General features: G+C 52.6%; 2 protein-coding genes across 2 annotated transcripts; one reads left to right on the forward strand and one right to left on the reverse strand.

Annotated features, from left to right (window-relative positions):
- Positions 1–1,776: 1,776 nt before the first annotated feature.
- On the forward strand, positions 1,777–6,943 carry VOLCADRAFT_86222 (uncharacterized protein; the record flags this gene model as incomplete). The annotated part of the gene is made up of 10 exons (XM_002945807.1): positions 1,777–1,971; positions 2,517–2,720; positions 2,943–3,125; positions 3,410–3,544; positions 3,844–3,938; positions 4,258–4,459; positions 5,000–5,110; positions 5,464–5,634; positions 6,338–6,457; positions 6,815–6,943. The coding sequence occupies 10 exons, from the start codon at positions 1,777–1,779 to the stop codon at positions 6,941–6,943; spliced, it is 1,545 nt and encodes a 514-aa protein (XP_002945853.1).
- A 114-nt stretch (positions 6,944–7,057) lies between these two features.
- hstH2B-14 (histone H2B) lies at positions 7,058–7,543 on the reverse strand (the record flags this gene model as incomplete). Its single annotated transcript, XM_002946148.1, has 1 exon — positions 7,058–7,543. One exon carries the CDS (start codon positions 7,541–7,543, stop codon positions 7,058–7,060), a length of 486 nt encoding a protein of 161 aa, XP_002946194.1.
- Between the last annotated feature and the right edge of the window lie 4,177 nt (positions 7,544–11,720).

Raw genomic sequence — 11,720 nt, forward strand, 5'->3', positions numbered from 1 at the left:
TGCGGGGAAGGAGAGATGGTGGGGCTGGGGAAGGGCGGGGTATGCTGCAGGGTGGCCATCGCTGTCCCCGCCGGCGGAAGAAGATTACAGCAGGGGATATACAACCTGGATGTGACTGCGTTGGTGGGGCTGGTGGGTCTGGTGTCGTTATGCCAAGAAAGCAAATTCAGCAAGAGGCGCTATCAACCGCTGTTGCTTACGGCGTGTGTTTGCTGATCGGCCACGAGAAGTCGTGGGATTGCATTATAAAGTAGCCAAGGCAAAGTCATTGATGATAACTGAATTTCGCACTGCCTTGATGCCAAGAGCGGGCGAGATGCAGCTAGCCATAATCTCTAGCTCCCGACGATGTCGGGGATCTATTCAGGAATAGAATTCAGGAACTTGAGTCGCAAACTGCAGCGGGGTGTCTCCAGACCCCACCCTTGCTGCCAACAGCGGGCGAGGTCGCATTCATTTCGGACCCCTCAAGAGCTTCATTAGCTTTATATTACGGAGACGAAAGCAGGATTTCACACTATGCGAAATGGACCGCGTTTCGCAGAATATTAAGTGTGCTTGCGAGTAAAACAAGTTTCAGGAATTAGTGAGCGGCCGTACGGGACGCAAGGAAAACTCAAAACTGTAGCAGATAACAATTGGACGTTTTTCAGACATTTCGTAACCACAGCTGCAGCCTATAAGCGCCTTTCGGCTGCGGGTACTGCGATATGATCCGCAGCTCTTTCCGAATTTTGTTCCTAGTTCTATAGGCTTCTTACTAAATCGTTACGCGCTAAAGTTGCAGACAATGAACCGCTGCTTACAGCACCATAGCAAGCGCAATCAGTGTTGCGACATGCCCGGTTTACGGAAGGTTGACGACGGTCTTGGCACAAGTGTATTAAGCTATAAGTAACGAACGACAATACCACAACAGGTCAAAACATCTTTAACTCTGTTTTTTATTTCCTCGTCACCGTAGAGGAAGCAAGTAAAACTCTGTACAGGGTCACTTGCCGCGAATAACGGCATCGTCAACCCCTGCATTGAATAGGTAATTAGCACGGTATCTTTTTTAGTTCCTACAATCTGTGACAGCATTTCAAGAAGCTGCCGTTTTATCAAACGGGATGCTCGCCCGTGTTCCCTTTCCGAGAGCGACGTTGAAGAGGTTCGTTTTCTGCTTGCCAATCACATAATTTTGAATACTTTTGTTTTAAATATCGCATGTGCGTCTTAACTTATTGCCCATCGGCAGAATCTCGGCTCTTTCCACCTTAACAGCGCAACGAGGACACGCGCTCGATCGCTATCAGGCCATGTTACCAATTGCTTATTCATTCCACCCGCAGAGCTGCTCGCGCCTTGACCACCGTGTGCAACTCCAGCATGGCAGCTGACCCTGCCAAGAAACGAGTCCTCATCGTCGGGGGTGTTGCCGGAGGCGCGAGCTGCGCAGCGCGCCTGCGCCGCATGGACGAGCAAGCTGAAATTACAATCTTCGAGCGAGGACCGTACGTCTCCTTTGCAAACTGTGGCTTGCCGTACTTCATTGGAGATGTCATTAAGGTACCCCTCTCGGCACTCCAAGCGGGCCTCTTCTCGAACCCTCACTCCCCCGTCTCTGCTGGCTCGCGAGCTTCGTTTTCATTTTAAACATCCGCATCCGTATAAACGCACATCCTTTCCTAACCCTTCAAAGGCGACTTCCTCTTTTACTTTCCACGAGTTCGTGCCGTACATCGTACACCGTACAGTTTCTCTTGGGCGTCCATAACACGTTCACCAAATTAAATGCAGGAGCAATCGAGCTTGCTGGTGGCCAATGCGGCCAAGTTCCAGAAGTGGTTCAATGTGACCGTTAAGGAAAGCACTGAAGTGGTGGCCATTGACCGGGCCGCCAAGAAAATTACGGCACGGGACGTGAATAACGGCCAGGAGTCGGTACATCCGTACGATTACTTGGTGCTTTCGCCAGGCGGCCATGCGGTGCGTGTGGACAGCAGAGGACTTGGGACACGATTCGCAAGAAAGCTTAGGGATGGCTTCATCACATCATTACGAAGTATCATTTTTTTGCTTGTATCCCAATCGAAATGCATATCGGTTTTGCGAATAGAGCTTATGATGGGATCGCGCGAGCAGAGGAGCTCACAAAAAGTCGTGAAAGACGAAAATCATGTATTTTTGGAGTGCCCAGCATATATAACAGCGCATGCAGGGGCTTTCTTTCGGGTCTCAGGTGAATGGATCAATCGGACTGTGAGCGGGATGTGATTGTTGTGGATCGCCCGCGGGCCCCGTCAGGGCTCCAGGTGTAACATACATACATGTGGGGCCCCGTCCAGGTTACACCTTTTTGGAGGGTACAACACAGCTCCAGAAGTGTGCAACACACACAAGCACATATATACTTATTATGACTGAATTGCCAAAACAGGCAACAAGGAGAGGCCTTCCAGTTCGTGCCTCACACACGCTCACTGTTCCATGTTCCTCTTTTTTTACGCACATCTTTTATTTTACGGCGGCAGATCCGTCCGCCCCTCCCAGGAGCTGATCTCCCGGGCATCTTTGTTGTTAAGACTATTCCGGATGCCAACGCCATTAAGGCTTGGATCACGGAAAAAGGCGCCAAGTCTGCGGTGGTTGTGGGCGGCGGCTTCATCGGACTGGAAGTGCTGGAGAATTTAGTACACAGGGGGCTCAAATGCAGCCTTGTGGAAATGCTGCCACAGGTACGAGACGTACGGCATGTACGGCATGTACGAGTCACAACCTGTCCTAAATGTCCGATTCCTTTTAGTTATTCCTTACCACAAACACATGCGAAGATGGCACCTGCCTCACCCACACCTACATCCCAAATCCCCTCCCGTTTTTTTCCCTCCGCCTGTCCCATCGATCTCTTCCGGCCGTACAATAACCAAAATCGTGACTGTAATTGTAACTGCCGTCAGGTCATGCCGCCGTACGATCCCGAGGTCGTTGAGCCCGTACACGATCGGCTCCGTGCCGCCGGCGTGGAGCTGCACCTGGGGGATGGCGTGTCGGGTTTCGAAGCCGGTCCGGCGGGCAGTGCCGCCCTGCTGGCGGTGAAGACTCAGAGTGGCAAAACCCATGCCGCGGACCTGGTAGTGCTGGTGGGTCGGTGGATTAATGGGCCGTTCATAATGTGGCTGCGTCGGTGGGTCGGTGGGTCAGTGGTTCAGTGGGTCGGACAGGAGTTTGGGAGTTTGGAAGGTGGGGTAGCGATTCACTCGAGCGTCGTGTATGTAGGGATCTCATCGCCGCAAGGTCATGAGCCCCAGGGAGGGCCCCAGTTGTGGCAGATGCCTACCTCTAGTTGTAGTCCCATCCTCCGGCTTCGAGCTGACGTACGACAAGTTCCACGCGACACTCCCGTTCTGCCTCGCGTGCCGTTCAGGCGATTGGTGTCCGCCCCGAAACCACACTGGCGCGGCAAGCGGGTTTGGAGCTGGGCTCCCGGGGTGGCATCAAGGTGGACGAGCGCATGCGCACCTCGGACTCGGCCATCTTTGCTGTCGGTGACGTGGCAGAGGTAAGGCTGCGGCTGTGTGGAGGTGGGATGGGTGGTGGGGCTACTTGCAAGGCAAAAACCTCTTAGAAGGTAATTGCCTCGGGCTGGGATGAAGAAGAGGAATCTGTGAATTAACCCAGAGGCCGCAATCTCGACATCTGAACAACTGCAGAACCCGCAACATTTGCTTCTTCGGCGGCGGCGTGGATGTGGCGGGGTTTAGCTGAGGGTGCGTGTGTTTGCTGAGTGATTATTAAAGGACCGCAATCCATGAAAAGACTATGCCGTATGACGTTGTACGGCATATGTGCACGGCACAGGTCAAGGACTTTGTGACGGGCGAGCAGACGCTGATCCCGCTGGCGGGTCCGGCCAACCGCCAGGGCCGTATCGTTGCTGACGTCATCAGTGGAAAGTGAGTTGGGAGCGGGTTACGTGTGCGTGTGTATGTATGTATGTGTGTGTGTTTGTACGTTTCTATGTACATGCGTTTATGTATGTTTGCCTACGGCGGTGATGGCGATGATGACGTCATAGCAGGATGGACATACATATGTGGATACGATTGAGCTTTGTGAAGGATCTGTTTCCCTAGGAAGCTCTGCCCTGACCCTAACCACACACGCACCTTATGCGCCACGAACACTGACACATGGCTTTCCCTGGGCTCCCCGACCCCTCCCGAAACCCAAACACACACATACATACATTCACACATTCACACATACACACAGTGAGCCCAGTCGCTTCCGCGGCAGCCAAGGCACCTCTGTGGTGGGGCTCTTCGGATTGACGCTGGCCGCCACAGGCGCCTCGGAGAAGACCCTGCGGCGGCTGGGTCGAACCTTCCGGAAGGTCTACCTCCACATCAACAACCACGCGGGCTACTACCCAGGGGCCAAGCAGATCGACATCAAGCTACTCTTCGACCCGACGGTGGGATTGAGGGGGGAGGGAATAGGGACGCTGTGTGTGTGCGTGTGTGTGTGTGTGTTTTGGCAGGGGACTGTGCGTGTGTTGAACTGGGGTTATGGGGTTGGATTGCATGTTTGAGCGTCGTACAACACACTGCACGACATTTGTAAGCGGGTCGTTTCCCTCTACCAGGAATTCTGACCTTCGACTGTCCGAATGTGACAATGGCTTGTGCCTTGGGAAAGGGGTTCGTTACGCTCAACTCCGTTGTTGTCGTTGACCGTAAAGTCGTGCCCTGATACAGGAAGGTCCTCAGCTGGCTCACTCCCGCACTCCCCGGTATCAGCCGCCACTCACCTGGACACACAGTGCATACATACAGACTCAACCGCCTTCCCTTGGTGCATGCCCTCTCGAAATATGGACTAGACTTCTGCGTCGAAACCCCTTTTTCATGTCTGTATGCCTGTATGTATGTATGTATGTGTGCCCAAATCCCTTCTCTTTTCCCTCTGTCTTGTCCTTTTTCCCCACCTCCCCCCTCATTCCCCCGCCCCGTAGGATGGTCGGGTGTTGGGTATGCAGGCAGTTGGTGAGGAGGGTGTGGAAAAGCGAGTGGATGTGGTGGCTATGGCTATTCAGAAAGGCGGCACGGTGTTTGATCTGGAGGAGGTGAGGGAGAGGGAGAAGGGGAGGCCAGGGAAAGGCCAGGGGGAAGTCGGGGATCCCCATACAAACACACGGACGTTTTTATGGACATGTGCACACGAACCCCATTCTGAACTTGCAACCCCGCCGTGCTGGCGTTTTCGTTCCTAGGACTGTGCCGTACTGCATCGTTCCGGCTGTATCCGTGTGTTTTGTGGCGCTTACGTCCAAGCCCCTCCCCCGGCTCCCCATTCCCCTCTACTACCAGCTTTCCCCCATAACCTCCCACCCATCCTGTTGCTCGCTCGCTCACTCCCCTCCCCCTCGCCCCGCCTTCCTCCCCGCCAACCCCGGGGATGCTGGGTTTTCTCCCACAGGCCGAGCTGTGCTATGCCCCGCAATACGGCAGCGCCAAGGACCCCGTGAATATGGTTGGCATGGTTGCGGCCAATGTGCTCCGGAACCAACATCCGTTGACCAGCTGGGACGAGCTTGACTTGCAGGCATTGACCGCGGATCCCGGGTGCGTCTTGGTGGATGTGAGAGAGGTAAGGACTGCCAGAAGGACCCCGAGCCATGTGGGGGCTTTGTTGGAGTTTAAGTTTGTTGGCCAAGTACGACACTTACGTTGGGGGTCTTTCTGGGCTTGAGGAAACCCTGGTAGGTATCTACTCGAAGCACGGGCATGGTAGTTGGCAGTTGGAGGTTAAGGGTCGGTTTATGGTTTGGGAAGACCCGGCAAGATGGTCTCAGACGGGGGAGAACCAGGCGAAGAGCAAACAGGAATACATTGCAGAGGTAGAAAGAACTCCCTAGTCTGTTGTATATATGTATGTATGTGGAGGGGGGCCCTGGGTGGGGCAAGAAAAATGGAAAGGAATGGAGCGGCGTCCTGGAAGGGGGTAACTAGGGTTTTCCATTAGGTAAAGAGATAGCACGATTTTGATGGCACAAGGATTCTGAGCACAGAACAGTGTTTTTTGCCATCGGATGATGCCACTTTATCATTGCAAAGAAGCACGCAAGGTAGATCAAACACACAGAACGAACAAACGTAGACATATATTTCTCCGGACGACTATGTAAGCAGTGGGGATGGTGTTGTCGTACATGACGCCAGTCGTATTTGGCATTCGACACGACACCAAAACGCCGCCGCTTATCGCCCTTTATCTTGATATTCTATTTATTGCTTTTACTGAAAGGCTGCTTGCAACCTTCCCACCCGCCCCCGAATAATAACATCATCAGCCTCCAGAGCTTGACAAGGTGGGCAAGGTGGAGAGCGCCGTCAATATGCCGCTGTCCAGCTTGAGGCAGCAACTGGCGAAACTGCAGGATAAGGACAAAAAGTACTATGTGTACTGCCAGGTACGGCGAAATTCTTAAGGATATACACACAGATTCTCTTCAATTAGACGTGGCTTTGGAGAATCAATCCTCACCAGCTTCCAGAATCCTTTCCGTTGTATGGTCTTAAGATGAAAGATTGAAACAGCTTCCGCCATCGTGGGGTTCTGTATTTCCTTTCCAACTACCTATGCGCCGAAATCCCCCGACCCAATCAGCAACCGTTTCCCGATCGTTGTGCTCGTCGCCCCCGCCCGATAACCCTGGGGCCCTTCCCCAGGAATACATTTCAGGGCCTGCCGTCCACTATTTTTTCCATTTCCTCCCTCCCCTGTGGCAACCTTACCAATGTTTCCTAACCCGCCAACCCCCCTCCAGGTGGGCCTACGAGGCTACATCGCCACCCGACAGTTCCTGCAGGCCGGGTTCGATGCCGTCAACGTCAGCGGTGGATATAAAAGCTTCCAGCAGCAGCTGCAGGAGCAGCAGCGACCAGCCAAGCTGTGAAAAGGGCAGGAATGGGGTCCATTCGTTGTAGAAGAACATGGCGCAGGCATTGCGAAGATAATAACAAAGTTGGTGGTGTTGAAAAACACCGTGTATAATTAATGACTTTCAGTTTTAGGACGACGTGAACTTGGTGACGGCCTTGGTGCCCTCGGACACCGCATGCTTGGCCAGCTCGCCCGGAAGCACTAGGCGCACTGCCGTCTGAATTTCGCGCGAGGTCACAGTGGGCTTCTTGTTGTAGCGACTGAGCTTAGATGCCTCGGTGGCGACCTTCTCGAAGATGTCGTTGATGAAGCTGTTCATGATGCTCATCGCCTTGGAGCTGATGCCAGTATCAGGGTGAACTTGCTTCAACACCTTGTAAATATAAAGCTTGTAGGTCTCGCTCTTTGCGACCTTGGCCTTCTTCTTAGCTTTCTTATCGCCCTCGCCCTCACCACCGGCAGATGGCTCCTTCGCAGCCTTCTTCGCTGGCGCCTTCTTCTCCTTCTTGGCAGGTTTCGCTGCCTTGGCTTTGGCCTCAGCCTTAGCCTTAGCCGCAGCGCCAGCCTCGGCCTTCTCCTCGACCTTCTCCTCCTTCACATTCTTTGGGGCCATATCGTGCTTCTTGATGTAAGAAACGTTGATAAGTTCGGAATCAAACAAACCGGATAACGGTGTAAAGCATTAAAAGGACTTTGTAGTTCTTGGTGTGCAAGACCGTTGCCCCGGCGATCCGTCTATCGCTCGTGCAACGGTTATCGTACCTCTGCAGCAGCGAGCCACGTCCGTCATTCCTGTAAGAAATAACCAATTATGAAGCCTAGAAACTTTTTGAATATTTTAATAAAGTTCCCACCATCTTAACCCTACAACGGCAAGGTGCCCTGCCCGTCATTCCTGTAAGCCTAGGACTCTATGCTAGCTATGGCAAGAAAGCTGTTAATGAACACCACCTTATTTGCATGGCGTAGTACAGTGTGGTAATGGTGGATGGTGCTGTATGGTGTTCAATCCTAGATGTGGCAATCCAAATGTGTGCAAATAGCCCAGAAGCCTCCCACTCTGTAACAACAAAAACAACAACAACACATAGCACCGCAATGACATTTGAAACCATTTGTAACTACGCCCACTACGCCAAACGGTCGGACGTGTGCCGCCGGACGGTCAACCCAGCTCAAGGCACAAACAAACCTTTACCTACTACCGAACTGATGCAACACTCTCACGCAACGAACAACACAACACAACCTTTTTCTCCCTCATAGCCCTCCTTTGTTTAACCCCCCCTGATGCTGTATCAGCATGCCCTGCGCGCTGGTGCACTCGCTGGTACGAGCAGCACTCACGAATTGTACTGGTCTGGTACCTGCAGTGGCAAATCTAAGGACTGCACGGGTGATACGACGTGAACCAGATTCGCACTCCCCTGCATACCCCTACCAAGGCGAAGAAACCCTAGGAGCGTACAGGAAGCGCCACGAGAAGTACAGTTAGCCAAGGCGGACTAGGCAATGCAAGGCATGGAAGGATTCGGTCAGTAGCTACTGCGTCCTGTAAGTCCGCAACAGCGGCCAGCAAAGCTCCTCCCTAAGTGAGGAGTGGGAACTGGTATTATTAGGGGTTGCCCATCCAGCCACCGTGTCCGAAAGCAGCTGTCACTCGCGGACATTGACTTCAGCGGTCGGCCGCAAAGCAAAAAATCCCTTACCGGTAGCCCAAAAAGCATAGCAGATAGACGTAACGGTGTTTTGTACACAGGCTTACTCTGGCCCGGAGTCCGTGGTACTCGCTCCTGGTTTAGCCATAACCTTTGCGCTGCGGTCTTGGCATCAAACTGAATACCGTTTTGCTGCCTTTGCTTCAAAGATTTAGTTGTTGCTTCTGGGCGGTCTGCGGCGGGTTTGGCGGTAATACAAGAACGGTTGACCGCTGCTGACTCAAAACTGCTGTGCGGGATTTTTTCTGTAGTGACAGGGAGCGTTAGGCTGTGCCTTCCATTTTCTACCATTTCGTGCAAGTAATTGCATAAATGGCCAGTCTTTGGAGTGTTAGCTGGATGCACGGTAAAGCGCGCGCTCCGGCGATCGATACGAATCCGTAATAACTCAAAAATCATGCACAAAAACGTTTTGAGCTTCCTCGAAAGCGGATTTTAGCTTTATTGTAAACATCAGTTATTTTGATCGATTGCGCATTTGAGACGGCAATCAAACCTGCAAGGCAGCGTTAGTGTTGGATTCCCGGGAAGGCGCGAGTCGGTTCCCGCGAGTCGGTTTCCGCGATTCCCGCCCAGCAGAAACATGAAAAAGTTAGAGCATGTTCGTTTACTCCATCACTGTAAATATTTAACCCTAGGCTGAACGACCCATCCTCTTGAGGCCATGGAGGCAGCTAGCTCCGTATATGCGGCCGACCGGCGGGGCCCCGATCGGGGTGCGCCCGACCGCGGCGCCGCTTGCCGCCGCCTTCGTTCAGCTTCATGTTTTTCTTACTAAGCATTAGGGACAGAGGATGCTGCCGTGGGCCCTACTATTGGTTCTGTTATGAGTCCCTTTAATGATGAGGGGGCATCGGGATGTAACCCATTTACGTTTTTCTTGCACGGAGCGGACAGCTTTTGACGGCCGTTGACATTATTGCCACAGTCGTAGTTTGGCCTTAAGGTAAGGCCGAGCGTCGAATTCGGAAGGCCTACATACATATATCTACGACTGACACGGCGCACCATGACTCAATGCAAATTGAATTTGAGGTCGTCTAAGGAGAGTACAGGCAGCCTGATAGGTGGGCCGAGAGTGTCTCCGCCAAATGGCCGGGCACATGCAAGGGCGGCACGGCTTAAAATAGATCAAAAGGTTGAGGAATTGTTTTTTATATGTCAATATTTCTAGGGCGGCTCCTACTATGGGGCCAGCGCTCTCTAAGGACTGCTGCGGGCGCAAGTCGATCGCCATGAAAACGCAATTCTATTCATAGCCGGTTAATGATTCAAATTAACGATAAGAAGGGTTTTTCGTATTGCTAGCCCGATCTCTAAATATGAGTAGCCGTCGAAGTTAAGCTACCACAAGTTACAACTGCTACCAGTTCCACCCAACGGCGGGGCCCGTCCGTAAAAGCCGTGGGGGGCGGGCATGTAAAGTTAATAGCCATGATTGTAGCGGCGCGTGAGGACGTTGACGCCGTCTCCTCCCCCACTCGCTTGGGCATTCACAAACGATAGGCACCTCATCCTCCATCGCTCCGCAGTCACAATGGCTGCAGGTACATGCAGCACACTCACGGCCATCAGGCCTAGTAACTTTCAGTTCCCAACAACCTTATTATCTGAAACGCATGAGCACATCTGGTGCAATGGCCTTGGCAACACAGCCCCGGTGTGAGCGAGCCAAACCAACAGTCTTCCTTTACTACTAGAAGATGGAGATGGAGATGCTCCCATCAAGCTCAGATTTCCGGCATATGCCTCAAAAAGACCCCATCAGGTGGCTCCCCTGTGTGACCTCTCCCCCCTCGTGGGTCGACCTGGTCGACTGGGGAGTTAGCACACACGCGTCCACCTCGCATCGAGCCGCTTAGAGAACTACTCTTTTATAACATAACCAATCGGCAGTTTAATGGTAGCACATTGAGCGACCAGATCTTCGGCCTGTAGGCCCTTTCAGGGGCTAATGCGCCCGCACTGCCCAGGTGGAAGGCGAGGACCTTACCTGACCATGCATCGGTGATGCCCTCAAGAACCTTTCCAGCCCAAGATCTGAAACGAACATTCGGCGGCACATTATTGTCCCGCCGGGCCCCTTCACCAAGGAGTTCCAAAAAACTTAAGAACAAGGACGGCCCAATGGACTCACTGCAATTGCCTCACTAAGATAGATAGATATTGATATCACGGTAGTTAAAAAGATCGTTGATCCTGTTTGGGATTTCGCGCATCGACCACAGATCGCATGTATGCACGCTGCTCTTCGACCATAGGGTTAGTCATAGCGTTTTTATGTTCGCGTTGATGAAGTGGGGGGCCCACATACACTTGCTCGGAGTAAGGTAAGTCGAGGACGGCAAGTGCGTCACACAAAGCTTAGGCACAGTAACCTTTTTACTGCGGCACATTGCTGCGACGCCAAATGCGGATCGCTTTCCCACGGCTAACAGTTGCTTTGTGCAGGTAGTGAAATGCTGCCGCGGCCCGTATTGCAGCCCCGAGGTGGAAGGCGTGGTCTCATTCCCGGTCAACATGCACCGCGCGGTCCCACCCAAGAAATGGAAAAACACTGCCATCATGAGCCGCTTGCGCTCGCGCATTGTTCCCCAAAATATGAGATCTTCCCAATCGGCAGTATTTGCCGCCATGCTAGTAATCTCCTGACAGTAGTGATCTAGGAAACCGAGCAGGCAATGAGCTCGCTCTGCTACAACTCGTTCCGTTTCTTCGGCTTCATCGCACCCGATGCGAAAGCATGGTATGTTTAACGCTTTGGCAAGTTCCAAATGATTCAATTCTGAAAGATGTGCTAGCATGAAACCTTCGTCGAAGTCACTAGGCACTCGTACAACAGCTTCCCGCCAGGTACAAGTGTTGCAAGCTCCATTGTTATTGTCCTCTTAGATATATAATTTGCAAGCACACATACCAGCTTGCAAGTATTCGTTGACGGTTATGCTTTTAACGCAGATCTGAGCTCGTTCAGTGCGGGCGCAAACTAGCTGAGAGGTTTCTTAGGCATGGCGCCGGGATTCGCAATCCTTCAAGCATTAGTATTAGCGCTCAGCTGCCTCGGTGAATCAA

Source organism: Volvox carteri, assembly GCF_000143455.1.
Source record: "Volvox carteri f. nagariensis unplaced genomic scaffold VOLCAscaffold_1, whole genome shotgun sequence".
In the NCBI taxonomy this organism is placed as follows: domain Eukaryota; kingdom Viridiplantae; phylum Chlorophyta; class Chlorophyceae; order Chlamydomonadales; family Volvocaceae; genus Volvox; species Volvox carteri.